Source organism: Ambystoma mexicanum, chromosome 11, assembly GCF_040938575.1.
Source record: "Ambystoma mexicanum isolate Mex_15411 chromosome 11, UKY_AmexF1_1, whole genome shotgun sequence".
Lineage (NCBI taxonomy): Eukaryota > Metazoa > Chordata > Amphibia > Caudata > Ambystomatidae > Ambystoma > Ambystoma mexicanum.
In genome coordinates this window covers 184,936,728-184,953,696 of record NC_090934.1, presented here as the reverse complement: position 1 = coordinate 184,953,696, position 16,969 = coordinate 184,936,728, and the positions used below count along the sequence as shown (strand labels likewise).

General features: G+C 44.7%; 1 protein-coding gene across 25 annotated transcripts in view; it reads left to right on the top strand.

Annotated features, from left to right (window-relative positions):
- LOC138503201 (mucin-2-like) overlaps positions 1-16,969 on the top strand; it is a 1,598,433-nt gene that overhangs the window by 1,486,117 nt on the left and 95,347 nt on the right. For all 25 annotated transcript variants that reach the window (XM_069622774.1, XM_069622776.1, XM_069622767.1 and 22 more), the window contains one exon: positions 9,134-9,293. In XM_069622774.1, coding sequence (XP_069478875.1) covers positions 9,134-9,293 — 160 coding nt within the window. The remainder of the gene's footprint in view (positions 1-9,133; positions 9,294-16,969) is intronic.

The following is a 16,969-nucleotide window of genomic DNA, read 5'->3' as shown; positions in this document are numbered from 1 at the left end:
AGTGAACCCGTACAGTTTGTTACCACAGCAGCCAAATGTACACTACTCACTTCAGACCTGAGAATGCCAAGTGTACGAATCGTGTGAGAGTGACAAGGACTCGAAATACAACACAACCTGGCAGCGGTTAGAGAGCAAGACTCCTGGGTAAGATGGTCAGTCTGCTGGATGGCCCAGAGACACTTCCGAAGTCTTACGTGCAGGAGATGGTGAAGATGCCGAGAATAGCTGTCCCCGCTATTCCAAGGGTTGAAGTACCAGTACAGGCCTTCTGGTTCGATCAGAGGTAGAAAGGGTTTCACAAGGCGACAGCAGTGTAGAGGAGCAGTCCTTCAGCGGGTCACCAGCGATTCCTCGGTTCAGCCTCGTGGTTGCAGGATACTTGGCTCCTGTATTTCTTTGTTCATGGGAACTCAGGAGATCGACATGGTAGTGGCGTTTCCACCCCCCTCTTATCCACGGTTCCCTTTGCACCAAAACGGAGGGGACCCAATGGGAGATCCGTTCATCAAACACTCACACCATACATGGACCTATCACGGACCACGGTGGTCCCAGGCATTCACACCACACTAGACTCTCTGGCACCCAGGATGTGTATTGGGACCAGACATCCCCGCCCACATCCTGGAGGCACACACAAGGCCTGTAGAAGCCCGCGAAAGCATCTGTGTTTCGCGGGAAAGTACATGCCCAAATAAGGAAGGCCCAAGGGTCGGCTCGACCTGGGGAAGGTGAAGGGGCAAGACGGTCAGCGGACAGGACAAAGAGCCTCGTGGTCTGGCCATTTTGGGAGCCAGGCCATCGTTTTGGGCTAAGCATGAGAAACGTGCTTAAAACGCCAAAAGGAGCTCAAAAACACAAGAAACGATCGCTGCCACCATTCCCGTCCGTGATTCACTTGCACCCATCATTTACAATTCAAACAGAGTATCTAGGGCCTGTAGAATACTAGAGACCCAAGAGAGCAGTAACTTAGCTTACAGTGCCCTCTTGTGTCATGTTGCACGAAAGCTGCAACATGATAAAGAAACTACGGAAAACAGCGTTTCCCGGTACTGACTGTTTTAAGGGCATGTCAGTTTCCCCATAAGAATGGAGCGAAAGCCCAGAGGAGTATGGCAGAAGGCTGCACTTCTCTGGCAAAGTCTAGATCATGGTGAAAACAACAGCAAAAAGTTTAGGGGTTGCCACATGGAAGGAAAATTACCCACAATTAAGAAATCTTTCCTAACACCCTCCTTGGTATTTTTACCAGGGTTGGGTTTCCTAAGGAGGTAATCTCTGACAGGGGTCAAATTTTATGTCCCACTACATGAAAGCCATGTGGAAAAACTGGAGTTACCTACAAGTTCTCTACCGCCTACCACCCTCAGGCAAATGGATTGGGTGAAAGTTTTAATCGGACAATGAAGAGCATGATAGGTGCTTTAGAGGAGCCCCTTAAAAGAAAGTGGGATCTTCTACTGCCATGCCTTCTCTTTGCTTATAGAGAAGTCCCTCAGGAGTTATAGTGCCTTTGAACTTACTTCTCTATGGCCATCCAGTCAGAGGTCCATTGGCCCTGATTAAGGAGGGGTTGGAGAGTGCTCCTACCCCCAAGCCAGTCAGAGTGACTGACTACGTGATAGGACTCCGGAGGAGAAGGTCACAAATGATGGCCCAAGCTAGTGATAACTTGAAGGCTGGTCAAGCTTTGGTCAAGCATTGGCATGATCAAAAGGCTAACAAGGTTGAGTTCACTCAAGACCAGCTAGTTCTTGTTTTGATTCCAACAAGGAAGAGGGCCTTGCAAGACAAATGGATGGGACCCTTCAAGGTTGTGGGAAAACTTAGAGAGGTGAACTATCTGGTGGTCTTGGGCAATCCCAAGGAGGCTCCAAGAGTCTTCCACACCAACAGACTAAAAGCGTATGTCTTGAGACCTGAAGTAGGAGCCTTGCGTCTAGCTTCAGCAGAAGAGGAAGAAGAGAGTGAACCTATCCCTGATCTCCTCAGAGGCCTACCTTTGGATGAAAAGATTGGAGGAGTTAATCTCTCTTCGAATTTGACACCTGAGCAACAAGAGGAGTGCAAATCTATCTTAAATCAGTTTGCCTCCCTGTTCTCACTTTCACCAGGCTTGACCCCTTGGGGCCAGCATGATATACTCACTGACTGTCTGCCAGTAAAAAGCAGAGGATACAGAATGTCAGAGAATGTCAGAACCCACATCAAAGGAGAGGTCAGCAAGATGGTTGACCTCGGGGTAATAGAGCCCTCTACCAGTCCATGGTCTAGCCCAGTTGTGTTAGTACCAAAGGCAGGATCCAAAGAATTGAGATTCTGCGTGGACTATAGAGCTCTTAATGCAGTCACCAAGGCCGATGCCCACCCTTTGCCAAGGACACATGAGTTGGTGGATAGACTAGCATATTTGATCTGGCGTCAGGCTATTGGCAAATAGCCCTGACAGACCATGCCAAGGAGAAAACTGCATTTCCTACCCCAGTTGGCTTATACCAATTTAAGGTTATGCCTTTTGGACTGAAAAATGCACCTGCTACATTCCAAAGGATGGTAAATCAGGTTCTGGCTGGGATGGAGGACTTCTGCATGGCATACTTGGATAATTTTGCAGTGTTCAGCCAATCCTGGAAGGAGCATGTTGACCACCCACCCCATTTGCTTCATCAGTAGAAAACTGAATGATCCTGAGACAAGGTGGGCAACTATTGAAAGAGAGTGTTTTGCCATTGTGTGGGCTCTGAAGAAGTTTAGGCCATACTTGTATGGTTCTACTTTTGTTATTCAGACTGACCACCAACCCTTGAGATGGTTAATGCAAATGAAAGGGGAAAACCCAAAACTATTGAGATGGTCAATCTGCCTCCAGGGGTTTGATATCTCCATTGAGCACAGGTCAGGGTGTCACCACCAAAATGCTGATGGTCTCTCTAGGATGTTTATAACCGACTAGAGGTATGAGATTCATCCAGGAGTGGATTCAATCCTCCTGTCCCATAGTCTGGAGGGGGCGAGTGTTAGGGAAAACTCTCTTATAAGGCTAATTTCCCAAACCTAGTGAGTCCCCCAGCAGCTTTGCTGGATTTTTGGGGTTTGTTTTTTTTCTCCTGCTAAGAGTGAGACTCTTTTCCTCCCACTCTTAGGCATGATTTGAGTGTCTTTGACTCTGTGTGTGCTTATGGGCTATGGGGTTTTTCTTTCTACTCCATAGGGTATCATCTATTTTTTTTATGTGTGTGTTACACAGCACCCTCAGTGCACTAACACAGGGGTGTCATAGTGACCCCCAAACATAGACTCTATACCCTGGGACTGACTACTGTCTCCCAGGGCATGTAAAGTCACCATTCACTTTACTGGCCCTAAATTGTGAACAGAACCAGTACAAACCATCATATTGTGGAAGTACTGGAAGGGGTTAATTATACTGCCCCTGGGTCTGTTTTCAAGGGGGCACTGTCCAGTACCCCCTTGTCGAGTTTCTGGTTGGTGGCAGTTCCACCGGAATATTCTCTATGGGATTTTTGGTGCAATGTTAAAGATACTGCCGGTTTATTCATTTAACATTAAAATCATGGTTGGGTCTTTTTGCCAGAACTCTTTTCTAAAATTGCGTTCGTGTCCGTCTCTGTAACTCTGACCAAGGTCGAGCCCTTTGTTCCACTTTTTGGTGGGCTTCTCCACAGAAGCCCTCCAAATGGTGCCACTCTGTCTGGGCTCCACAGGAGGGGTGGAGGGGGGAATTGGCACCCTGGACTGCGTTGCCACGGCAACCCAAGTCGCACTCTATTCTGATTGGTCCAGTGGGGAGCCTTCCTGCTCACCACTTAGCATGTGTGATTGACAGCTAGGCTGATGAATGGGGGTTTTTCTTCATAAAAGCAGGGCCTTTGGGACTGGAACTTCAGAAGTCGCCACAGGACCTAAAAATCCAAAGAGGGAAGAAGCTGAGCCATCTGCAATGACGACACCACCGGTGAAGCCCTGTTGCAACTACCTCACCACTTTCCCAACGACAAGAGAAGATGTTCTGCTGGACAAGTCTTCTTCCACTGAGCTGGTGGGACCAATCAGTTCGCCTTTTTCGCCTTCCAAAGACGTCTCTTGGTCAAATCGCCCGTGCCAAGCACCCCGGCAGACAGATAGCCAAGCTTCACCACTTTGACCGTGAATAAAAGGACCACTCCTTTTATTGACGAACTCTGCGGCTGGTTTCATCCCGGTGTAATGCAACAACTCCACGTTTCCTCCTCGACGAGATCCTCTCTTCCCCTGGTCGAAACGACAAACTGCAACCACTGCCAGGAACAACTGCCACCGCTGGAGCTTCCTCTTTGTGTAAGGTACTGTGTCCTGCCTGGCCTCCCTTTCTTCGGTTTGCCCAAGGTGACCCTTAAATCCTTAGCTTGCCAACTGGGTTGGCCCCAGACCTCCTAACTTTACCTTCTTGAATCGCCCCAACCTCTTTTGAACATTCTACAAAGACTTTTAGTGCATTTTTAAACCGTGTGATCCTGGGCACATTTCGCTTTGCTCCCTTTTTAGTGGGCCTGGCCTATGAACTTTGGCTCTATAGTCTATACTTACTTTATGCCTTTGCTGAGAACTTCTAAAAGTGTTGGGACTTGTTTTATTTCTATGCTCTGCCTTTTTCTCTACCTTTAACTGAACTATTGGAGTGCCATCAGGTTATGCGCTCACATCTGTTTAACAAATCGTGGTGTTCTAATTCTGACTTGTCAAATAGTTATTAAGGGAGGTGTGCATACTTTACCTGACTGTGTTCTTAACTTGCTTTTGATTTGGAGTGCTAGTATATTGCCTAAAGTGTGTTTTAAATAAATATTTATATACTTTTTATACAAAGCTCTGGTCAGTGTTTGTTTGCTCTACTGTGTCTTTAGCCCTATTGTGTATACTCTATATACTGCCCTACTCTTCTTGAGAGAAGTCTGACTGCTCAGCCACAGCTACCAGGTAAATCTGGGTGGTGCGGACTGCTACCAATTGGGTTTACTGCTTACTCCTGTAGTCTTAATCTTTTTGCAGTATTCCCCAAGGGAACTGCATAGGAATCTGCCTAACACCCGGACCATGGATATCCCTCATTCGGGCTTGGATCCTCTTGATATGGATCTCCCTCGTTCGGGCACGGATCCTCTTGGCATCATAATCGAATACGTTAGAATGTGTGATGGGTTTTGCTTAAACCGTTGCAGGACCACTTCGATTAACTTCACACAATTATTCTCATCAGTCTTCTACTTTCGTTTCACTTGGCGGGATACCTTACAGAGACTTCCGATTGCGCACATCCACGGTGACGAACCACTCTGTCAATGGTATTGTATCTTTCCTTCTTAAATTTAAAAATTCATCAGCAGTTTAGCTTTACTTGTGTCCTTCATCACACATGCTTAACAATGTTCGTTCCAGCGCTCATTGCACAATGTTGCTGCTTGCAACCTTGACTTCAACACAGACCGGTCTTGCATCGGTCTCCCCAACTCACCGGCTGTGTTGCTCTTCTGGTGCTTCTTCATTCTTGGAGCCCAGGACAATACCAAAGCGCCTGCTGCTGCTCCTCCCCGCCTTGGTCAGTTACGCAGGAGGGCCTTTGGTATCTCTGACACACAATGAAGGATTCTTTAGTCTGATTTCCTGGCCTTATGCTTTCTGCCTCAGAGGTTTCTTGAAAGTAACAGTGTCTGGCCCAAAAGGTCAAGGGTAATTCCCTTCTTACGAACAATTCTTTGTTTGCCGTCTTTCTCCCTTTGTTCAGATGCTGACTTAAAACTGCTGTACCTTTGTGTGCTTTGCCTCACCCAGCGTGTGATTTCGTGCTCTGCCTTTTATCCGTGTGGGAAAGTCTAATGGAAGTCAGGTGTGAGTGATTATCAGTAATTGCCTGACCTTGCCTGAACACAGTAGCGGGACATGTCAGATACACTGCGTGGGTGAGTCAGTTTTCTCCGAGAGCGGGCTGTCCATGTGAAAGTGCTGGAGAAGGGAAAGGGGGGGGCACATATGCTACCTGGTAGGATGGGGTAAAGGTGTTGCAGGGGGAGGGATACCGTGCCTTGCTATCCAATGTCCCACTCCCACTCCCAGAAGACCCCTCACCCAGGTGATCCTCCCGCACTGGTCCACACCCAGGAACTGGATCCAAAAGCAATGGCTGTGTCCTGGCCACCTGGATGACAGATCCCTGGGTACTAGCGAGTGAGGCACTTTCTGGTTTCTCACAGTACCCCTCTGTACTCCTGAGCTGAGATTCCCCTCTACCTCTGTCTGGCATCCTCCGTCAGATGAAAAAGTGTAATGCCTCCCTGCAGGGGGAGAAGCGCAGCCCTATGCTTTTAGAGAGCTGTATTTCTTTTTGTCCCTCTGGCACTGGCACTGCAATTAATGACTCTGGGGTTCCAAGGACAGTGCCAGGGGTACCAAAGGAGATGCCAGGGGGTGAAGCTGGAGGTAGCAGCTGCTACATCAGCGACCCACAAATGATGTTCCTGGCTGCTTCATGCCCAGGTTAACCTTTTGAAAAGGGAGACAAGCTACTTTGCCCATGCTCCTGGTCCTGCGTGCCACCTTTGACACCCTGGATCACTCAATGTTTAGTCCGCATTTCTAATAGTCCAGAATGAAAATTGACTTAGTCATAACCTTTGTCATAAATGGTTATTAGAGAGTTTCTCAGGGCTCTTGCCTGCCTCCCCTTTTATTCAATCAATGTATGGAAACGTGCTCAACGGAGTCTGCCAACAAGGAGCCCTGTTCTACAATTACACTGATGAACTGATATAGACTTCAATTTAAAGGTAAGTCCTGGGGAAATGGTGATTAGAACAAAAATGTTTGATAGGATTGTATGCTGGATGCAGGATGCAGGAGCGCGTGCTCAGTCTTGCTCACTCTAAGACTGAGATGCCATTATTAGCCACAAGGTCTCAAGATGCTAGAATCGAACAACCATGTGACCATATCACAGTTTCTGAAACCCTAATGCTCATGCTTAACCATGCACAGAACTTGGGGGCACTTCTTGACTATGTGTTCCCTGAACCAGTAGATTGGGGGTGTGGTGAAATCTACCAACCCTTATGCTACAGAAGCATCTCAGTGCCGGAACCATCATTGGCACTTAGATTGAATATTGCAATGTTTTATACATTGGTGCACCTCAGAAGGTGTTACAGTGTTTACATTTGGAACTTTGCTCTGAAGCGAGAGCGGTTATAAGAATTCCCACGCAGAACCATTATACCCCTGCCTTGAAATATTTTAAGCATGATCAAGCGATGGGATGTTCCTTCCTTGAGCATGCAGCTAGGCTGTCGATTGCCCTGTCTGAAGAGGTCCATCAAATCAAGGGCCTATGACAATTTAGACAGAGACTTAATAGCTTTCTGTTTTATTGCCCGATCTTCATCTGACATTTGGCTCGAGCTAAGCTATGAGTCACTTGCACTTTACAAATGATCTTAGATAGTCTAGTGTCTGTAGCATCAATGGTACTTGTGGTTGCTGACAGCAAGTGTGAGCCAAGCGCTTTGATGGTCCTCTTCATATGGCTGGTCCTTCAGCAGTCTTGCTCGGGGTAGGATGCAACCACCCTATACCATCACCCTATACAACCACCCTAATGTCCTTCTGATGAATAATTCTCTGGCGTGCTTAACCCCAATGCTGTTCACTTGCTCGGCTCAGCCGGGATGTCTTAGTTATTTGGTTATCCAATGCCATTTCACATTATGATTCTTTCCTTGATCAATTGGTAGGAAGGTCTCTAGACCTATCATAGCATTCCCATCAAATCTTTTGTGACTCCTGAAGACCCTCTTTGTTGTAGGTTCCTCATGAAAGACTGCTTCCTTCCAGTTCTTTTTCTCACTTTCTTTTTGCCCAAGATGACTCAAATAACATGGGAAGGTCATTTAGTATGTATAGGGATTTGGGGCTGAGACTGGAGTCTCATGCCACAATCAGAGCAGTGCATTTATTCATACACACCTATGGTGATGAGCAACAGTCATCAACATTCAAACTTTGCAGACTTTCTCTTACAGTGCTGTTTGGCTGCACAGGGTTATGTATTCCACCAAGTAGGCTGGTCACCTACGAACCCTCACCATACCTGGTCAGAGGTGGTCCTACTACTGGTAACCCAGAGCCATGACTATGTATGGCTCATTATGTCTTCATGCACACCTCATAGGTTTCAAAGTCTTGCGGTAACTAGCATTTCCAGAGAGAACAAGGTAGGCATCCTCCATTTGTGCAGCAATGATGCACCCAAAAAAGTGGAAGACTACCACCAGGCAAGCAACCGCAATACCAGACAGGTGAGGGTATGCATCGCTAAGAAAAAGGGATACATGGTGTAACCCCAACACATTGAAGCCTAGCTCTCACAGGACCATATATGATGTATCACTATCTGGGCAGACTGCAGGGATCATACTCCATATACCCAAAAACAGGCTCCCCGGAAGAGTCTGAAGTGCAAAGGCCAAGCATAACAGCGTCACTGCAAGCTGCAGCATAGCTCCAGACCTGTGGCCTCACAGCAGCCACACTACCTCATCCAGTACTGGTCACTTCTCTATCAGAGATATCTTCCACTAGCCATCCCCGTGTGCACCTATCAGCATCATGAAATAATTAGGGCAGGTGCTGATGAGAGACCTGGGAACCATCTACTATGAGCAGAATGTAAAATAACTATTTTTGTGTGTAACGTAGTCATCTAGCCTTGAAGCACTGTTAAAATGTGTTACTATCACTGTACTTTATGGACGATTATGCTATTGGTGTCATTCATGACCCCTACTGCAGGAGCATAAACCCGCTAATCACTCTTAAAGTCACTACACACGCCTACCTACTCAATAATAGAATGGTGTTAAGGGGCGGAACTGCATGTAAAACATGCTCAAAAGTGGGGTGTACAAAAAGCCCGGGGTCACAGGTGCAATCTACTCCTGCATAAAGTACATGTAACAGATTAATGTGTAATGCACAAGAGACACTGTCCTTCATGAAGTCCCCATTCCCAGCATGCTGACTGTAAGTGCCTATATGTAAAGTGCCTATATCATCATTTTGACATCTTTGTCATTCACAGCTGCGCAGTGAACCAGGAAGTCAACACTCAGTGGCTGTCCAATGGAGAGTCATTGCAAGTCATGTTCAGCGTGGTCACGTTTCTGTTTCAAGGATATCCAGAAGTTTACATAGCCTGCGATGTGCGGCTTTGTGAGAAGGCAGCAGAAAACTGTGCTCTGGTGAGTACTGAGGGCAGAGCTGGGTGACAGCTCTATTGCATTTTCACTTACTGTGAAGTATTGCAGAGATGAGGTGTCTAAGGTAAGGTGGAGGTGGCTCTGTGTGTCAAGGAGTGGTTCAAGCTTTTTGGAGTGCGCTTAGAAATAGGGGAATCTTTGTTGCGACTTGTGTGACAAGAGGTGAGACATAAATGCTCCGTGAGCTGGATAAAGTGGGTGCCTACAAGAAGTGAGGTGTGCATTTCTAAGCATTATGAGTGCTTGATGTAGGTTGCGGTTTTAGTGTGAGCTGTGTCTTAAGCAGGCATGGGCAAAATTCCCTGGCAAAAACCCTGGTTTTTGAATTTCCAGAGGTTCGATCAGGTTGGACTTTATGGGTTTTCCCCAAAGATCGAAATAACTGTGTCTACTCAGTTCAAACTTTATTGTTTATTAGTACCCAGCGAGTTGGGTGTGGCGGCTTCCCAGCCAATGGAGAGACACAGAATGCAGACATTACCACATGGTAATCCCGCTGCCCTGAGCCTCCTCACGGTCGGGGAATCAGGGCCTGTAACTATGTGCCCCGGGGGCATTACCTTATGCGGTAATGGCCTGCAGGTTCCCGACTTATTGCCTAATAAAGGTCAATGAGTAGAAACTCCAGTCAGTGGTTGCTATTTGAACGGCAAGAGCAGCTTAAGGTTATTAGGGAATGGGATTGTACCTATGATAAAGATGGTTAGAGTTAAATTAATTCAATAATAGGTCCTAGATAGAGTTAGGGAACTTGCTTGGAATTTATTGGGGGGTTGTGGGCACATGATTTGTGAGTGGGTTTGGTGATAGTAGTGGGTAAAGGGGCAGTATATCCACATTGATTGCGTAGGTATAGGAGAAGACCAAAGCTATAGAAACACCTTGTTAAATTTCCAAGAGGGTGTGATGGCCTGGCCCACCTCTGATGACATCACAGGAAGTGATGTCATTTGACCCCACCCCAAGACGAATTTTTTTTTTTTTGTTTTTTTGATGTTTTAGTTTTGTCTCAAACTTTTTCATCATTGTGATTCGTGCAAAATACGTGGTTAAAAGAAAAGAGGAAAAAAAAAAAAAAAGGTGTAGGCTCTGGTGCTAGGAAAGCGTTTTTCCTCTGTTGATCTCGAGAATACTGTGAAGGTAAAGGACAACTGTGAATATGTATTTGTTATTTTGTCCACTGAGAATCGCAGCCCATCTTTCATCTGTTGTCATTTGCTGCAAGGCAAGGTCAAAGTAGGCCCCGAACTGCCTGCGCTGGTTGGCGAGAGAGGGACATTCCATGACCAGATGGAATATGGTTTCTGGTGTTGTGATGATTTCACAAAATCGACAGTGGTTCTGGTTTTTTGGGATCTGTCTTGTTGATGCCAAGTAGTCGTTAGTTGGTAAGGTGTTCAACCGGATTTTTAAGAAGGTTGATCTGATAATTGGATCAGGGAATGATAAGATGTATGGTTGTGGTTCATGTAGTTTTCTGTTGTCCTTATTGCACTGCAAAGTCCGTTTGTATGTGTTTTTCTTTTCGATGGTTTTGATCCAATCGTTTTGTAGCATTTTGATTTTGGCGTGTTGGGGGCGTTTGTTAGAAGTTCTTCCGATATGTCCTCTTGCTCCATTTCTTTGGTTATTGTTTTTTTCCAGGTTTGTAGTATTGTATTATTTAGAGCAGTTGAGTTGGTTTTCAGGATTTGGATTGCAGGGGTTTTGTCATCCGACAATATTTTGCGGTAGATATCCAGTCTTTTCCATCGTACCATGGAGCCGATGGATTGGGTAGCTACTTCATAGCGAATTCTCGCCATGGGATATGATTGAGGAAGGGTTAAGATCTTGCGCCAGAATATTGCTTCAAATTTCGCCCAGTCTACCTGGTCTGCATTAATCATTGTTTCAGTTCCATATGTTATGATAGAAATGTATTTTTGTCTGTAGAACATGATGATGGGCTTAAATGAGAATTTTCCGTATTTTCTGTGTAGAATACATCCCTGTCGTGCGAGCGCTTGAGCCTTTTGTTCGAGGTTGTCTAACCAGTCTGTTTCTGTCTTTGATTGATTGATGATGATGCCGAGGTATTTAAATGTTGTGACATTTTCCAGTCGTATTCCATTGATGTTGAAATCCAGTGGTTTTTTTGCTTTTGCTTTAGATTTCGTTAGGGACATGGTTTTTGTTTTTGTGCTGTTGATTGTTAGCTCATTCTGTTTCATGTAGTCACTTAGTGCGGTAAGAGAGAGTTGAAGTCCAAATGGTGTTCTGTCGAGCAAGACGATGTCGTCTGCATAGGACATGATGGGGACCGGTATTGAGTTTATTTTTGGAGGATTTGTTTGAGTGTTCAAAAGGTGTTGGTCAATGTCTGATGTAAACAAGTTGTATAGAGTCGCTGCGAGGGGGCATCCTTGTTTTAGACCATTCACTGTGTTGATAGGCTCCGTTGTCAAACCTTGTTTTGTGAGTCTGATTTTTATTGAGGTGTTTGAGTAAAGTTGTATGATGGGTTCAAGGATGTTCGCAGGGCAGTTCCATTTGCTCAGTTTGTCCCAGAGCTTTTGACGAGGTATTGCATCAAAGGCCATCTTTAAATCAAGGAATGCCGTGTAAATCCTGGACTTGTTGTTTATTGCTTCGTGCTTGATGACGTGCAATAAGAGAAGATTGATATTAGTTCCAACGTTACGTGTGAAGCCTGTTTGTCGTGGTGAAAGTCGTCCAGTGGAAGTGGCCCATGCAATGAGTTGCCTCAAGAGAGCTGTTGCGAAAATTTTTCCGAGTGGGTCATGCAAGGCAATCGGACGGAAGTTCTGAGGAAGGTCACGTGGTCCTTGTTTGTGGATCGGAACTATGGTGGCTGTTCTCCAGGTAATAGGAATTTGATTGTGTATGTTTATAATTTCCAAAATCTGTGTCATAAAATCTGCCCATATCGCAGGATCTTGTTTAAGGACAGCATTAGAGAGTCCATCAGGGCCCGGAGCTCTTGAGGGATTGAGGTTTTGGATCATGTGTAGTAGCTCTTCATGCGTGATGACTACAGTCCTTTTTGTTTTGGGTTTGGGGTTGAGATTTCCTTGAGATTGGTGTTCGTGTGCTGCATACATGGTCGAGAAATGAGTAATCCATGTTTGTTCTGGTACGTTAGCTGTGAGCTTGTGTTGTTTTTGCTGGTTGTCGTTCAGTAAATTCCACAATTCTCTTGTATTATTTGCCTTGTAGGTCTTCATTATTGATTCTGCATCTGTCTGGAGGAGAATTGCTTGTTGTGATTTCCTCCAGTTATTGTATCGAAGTTTCAATATTCTACTCTCCGTCATAGTTTCTGGCGTTTTGTTTTTCTTGAGATGTCGTATCTGTTTAGCCAGCTCCTTTTTTCTTTGTGCTATTTCTTCGTTATAGGAGTGTACATGAGTTCTTTTCGGACAGTTTTTTAGTGTTTGATGAAATGGAAGCAAAATCCATTCGTAGTTCAACTTTTCGAGGTCTGGTTTTGTTGAAGCAAGTAATTTCATCGGTAGAAGTGATAGCGCTGATTGTGGTATTCGTAGCCTTGAGGATGTGCCAGTAAGTTTAAGCGTTGCAACTTTTACGTTTTGTTGGCTGATATTGTGTGAGGTGACAGTCAGCTTGTTGTGGTCGCTGTTATCAGCCGTAAGCGTTAGAGCTGTCATGACCGATTCATGAAGGCTTTGCGAAAGAAATATGTAGTCAATAATTGCTACTGAATGGCCTCTGGTCCATGCTGGGACAAAAGGAGTGGAGTTATCTTTTGCATGGTTTAGGAGCGTAAGATTTCGGGTTATGATTTCTTTCATCCATGTCGATGCTTTGCCTGTCAATTGTTCGAGTGATCGTGGTGTGCCAGTTGGTGTGATTAGGTTGATATTGAGGTCTCCACACAGTATAAATTCGAGGCGTTGATAGGTCCCTACTAAGTTGTCTATTGTCATGAATACTCCATTGATGAATGCAGCAGATGTAATAGCTGCAGGATTCCAATAGAGGTTCAAGATGGCGATTGTTGTTTCACCAGTTCCTTTTTTTTGTTGTTGGTGCACTTGTGTTGTTATTATAGTCAATTGAGTCCAGGGGTTTATATTTTCATTGCGCTCTACTTTCCATTGCGGGGTAATTTTGATTAGTGTGAGTAGACCTGATGCTGGTCTTCCTTGATGTTTTTTTATGGCAGGATTTAGGAAGGTGAGATAACCGTCGCATGCTGGTGTTTCGGTGATCCAAGTTTCTTGGAGACAAATGATGAGGTATTTCTCAAGATCAGATGAGGGTTGAGTAAACAAATGTAAGTTTCCTCTTGTGTTCCATGAGCAGAGAGACCATATTATATTGTTATTGATTGATTGTTATGAGTGGGAATAGGTTGAACTTCTTGAGGAAATGGTTTCTATAAATGACATTTCTAAATCATAAATTCTTTTGAATGGTCTCTCTTGTGTGTTCGATTCTTCGGGATTTGGAAAATACGGCGACTTTGAGTATTTCGTTGAGTAGTTGTTGGTACGATTTTGCGTATACTTTTTCGCAGGGTTTTTCCTTGATGACATTGAAGCCCAGCAGTTTAATCCAAGTTTGCGGAGTTGCTCGCGTTTTGTTATGATAAGTTCTTGATCATCTGGATCAGATAATTCTACAATGATTTTATCTAGGTGCTTTTCATCTTTGAAAGTGATTAAATCAATCTTGTTAGTTGTTATGTGTTTTAGCTGTGATATCGCTCCAAATAGTCTAAGAGTGTTGGTTCTGTTGAGTATTAGAGGTTTTGATCTGGTAATTTGATTTTCAATGTGAATTTGATAAATTTGATTTTGTTCTAACGGGTTGATGAAGGAGGGAGATATACAATTGGTAGAATCTATTGTATGGGAGCCGAAGGAATCATCTGAGACTTGGTCGTAGTTATCAAGAAGAGATAATCTGCAGGCGGAAGTGTTCGAGAGAATGTTGAAAGTTTCCTGTAAAGGATGTTCTGAAATATCTTCATATTGATATGAGGTTTGTAGTTCGTGGTTGGTGGAATATTCGTCAAGAATAATGTATCTTGGTGGTGTTGTAGAATGAATGGGTGGTGGTGTGTCGTCTATTTCGCGATCTTCGTGAGTTGAGCAGTTTAGAAGTTCTTCATAAGTGGATGCTGAGTGTGGGAGCAGTTGTGACAGTTGAAAGTTTGAAGTATCTTGAGTATCTTGTTGTCTGTTCGAAGGTTTGGTCAGCTGTGGTATTACCTGATGCAGTGGTGCTTGGTGAGCTTGTATCAGTGTTTTCTCTTTTGTCGCTTGTGAAGCTTGATCCGTAGTTTTCATTGTTCTGAGGAAGGCTCTGGAGCCTGTTTGTTTTTTCTTAGTTGTCTTGGACTGTGTTGGTTTGGTTGTGGGGGTAGTTTTTCTTTCAAGAAGATCTTAAACTGTTCTGGTTTGGTCACTTGTGATTGACAAGTGACTTGAGTCTCTGTTGGGAGGGATGAGGCCAATGTCATCGGTTGTTGTGCGAGGCTTGCGTCCGAGCTTTCAATTTGTGTAGCAATTTGTTGAGTGTTTGAACTCTGAGGTGGTTGAAGTTGAATACTCTTTGAGACTAGTTTTTGGTTTGATTGGAGTTGTTGTTGTACTTTAAGTAGAGCTAGAAGTTCGTTGTTTAAGTTGGTTTTTTCCTGGCGATCACTTCTGGCCATTTCTATTAGACGTTGTTGCCATCGATTTGATTGCTCTGCTTCTAAGTTGAGACGGACCTCCGTTGTGTTTATAAAATTTTCGATATAGATCTGTTTGGAATGAATCATTGCTAGAAGGGTTCCTTGGTCTTTGATATTGTCGTTCATGGATTCGTGTAGTTTGATAAAAGGTATCATGGTTTGAGAGAGTACTGCCATCAACATGTTTTGCAAATCAAGCATTGTAGTTGGAATTCTTGGATTGATATTTTCGTCGTTTCCCGGTTTGTTGGGTATTGAGGTAGGAGAATTGCGTTCTGTTGATCCTGCTAGCGGCATTGAGCTATCATTTTTGTTCATGTTATCTGGTGTGTAGAAGGATTCTATCGTGTCGTAGTTGAATCGGTTGGGAATGTACTGGTTTCCTGTTTGATTCGTGTCGCGTTCTGTCTTAATAGTTCTATTTCCGGTTTCTTGTGTTAGACATGGGGTTGATGTCATCTGTGATTGGTGGTTTCCTATAGTTGTACTAAATATTTCTTTGCGTTTGTCAAGGCTTGACATGATTGATTCTATTTCTGTTATGTCCATTGATAGTCTTTTTGCTTTGAGTAGAGTTTGGGAGTTGATAGGTTCTGGCAATTGGGGGCTTTTGATTGATTTATGAGTCTGTAGCAATGCGATTTTGGCTAATCTTGCTTTTTCCTTCTTTGTTTGCTGCAGTGTGTTATTTAGAGAAGTGTGTGGTTTAGTGAGAGTTCGTAATTCTTCTGGTTGCGGTTTGATAGGTTCATGGTTGGGAAAATCTACAGTTTTGTTGTAGTTGTGAATTTTGGAGGAGCTGATAGTATTATCCAGTAGCCCTTGTTTCCCATTGTTCTTTTGTTCGGTATTGCTGGTTCGTTGTTGGTGTTTTGCTATGGCTAGTTGCAGTTCGGAATTGGTTGTGTCTTCTATTAAGCCCATAACATTTTCTCTGTCGTGCAGTTTGGTTGAGAGAGAGGTCTCTCTATTTGCACTTGGTTCTGCCTGAAGCTGCGTGACGGTGTTAATTAGGAGCGACTCTTCGCGTATATCTTCAGGGCGCTTTTTCAGTGGGTTGTTTGTCTTTTCCGGTTGTTCTTGAATGAGACTGTTGTTCGTCTCTTCCGCTAGTTGTACGGCTAGATCTCTTTGAAATGGTGGTGTTGTCGTTTTGTGAAGTTGGTTTGTGGTGTCGGTAATGTTGGTGTCCATTGGTCCGGACGGGGGGTTTCCTTCTTCATTAATTGGAGATGCAAGTTTGCCATTTTGGGTGTAAGAGTTGTTGCAGACTAATGTTAGCAGGGGGTCTTGGTCGAGGTAAATTCGAGTATCATGTAGTGGTGCACTTGAGACGTCTTCTGTTTGGACGATTAGCTGAACATCTTCGCTGATATTGACGCGAGGGTTATTGGTGAGATGTTCAGAGGTCTCAAATGTAGTGTATGGTTGGTTTGGTATGCTGAATTGATTTTGCAGGTCACGGTAGTTGTTAGGTTGCCCTGTTGGGTCGCTTGTTGCATTTGTGGAAAGGTCTATTTGAGAAGTTGCTCAATTTGATTGTCAGGTTTGTGTTGGTAATGATTCAGAGCAACTTTTGGTGGGTGTCCTCGTGAAAGGGCTTGTTCCATCGTGAGTTGTGACGAGTCGAGGTCAGATTGGGCCGCTGTGTTGAATTTTGTTCTCAGTCTCGTCTTCGGGCGGGCAGCTGGTGGTTGCTTGGGGCGAGTTGCCAACATTTCTACTTTTTTTGTAGGCGGGTCTGTTGTGTCCTGACGCGTTCAGGCTTTGATGATGGTAATTTTGTTCCTCCTGTAAGTTTGGTTGAGGTGGTGAAAAAGCTGACCACAGGATCCAAGGGGCTGGCCCTTTCGGTCTCCTTTGGTGGTGGTAACTTAGTTCCTCCGAAGAAATTGGTTGAGGTGGAGAAAGAGCTAAGCACAGGATCCAAGGGGCTAGCCCTTTCGGTCTC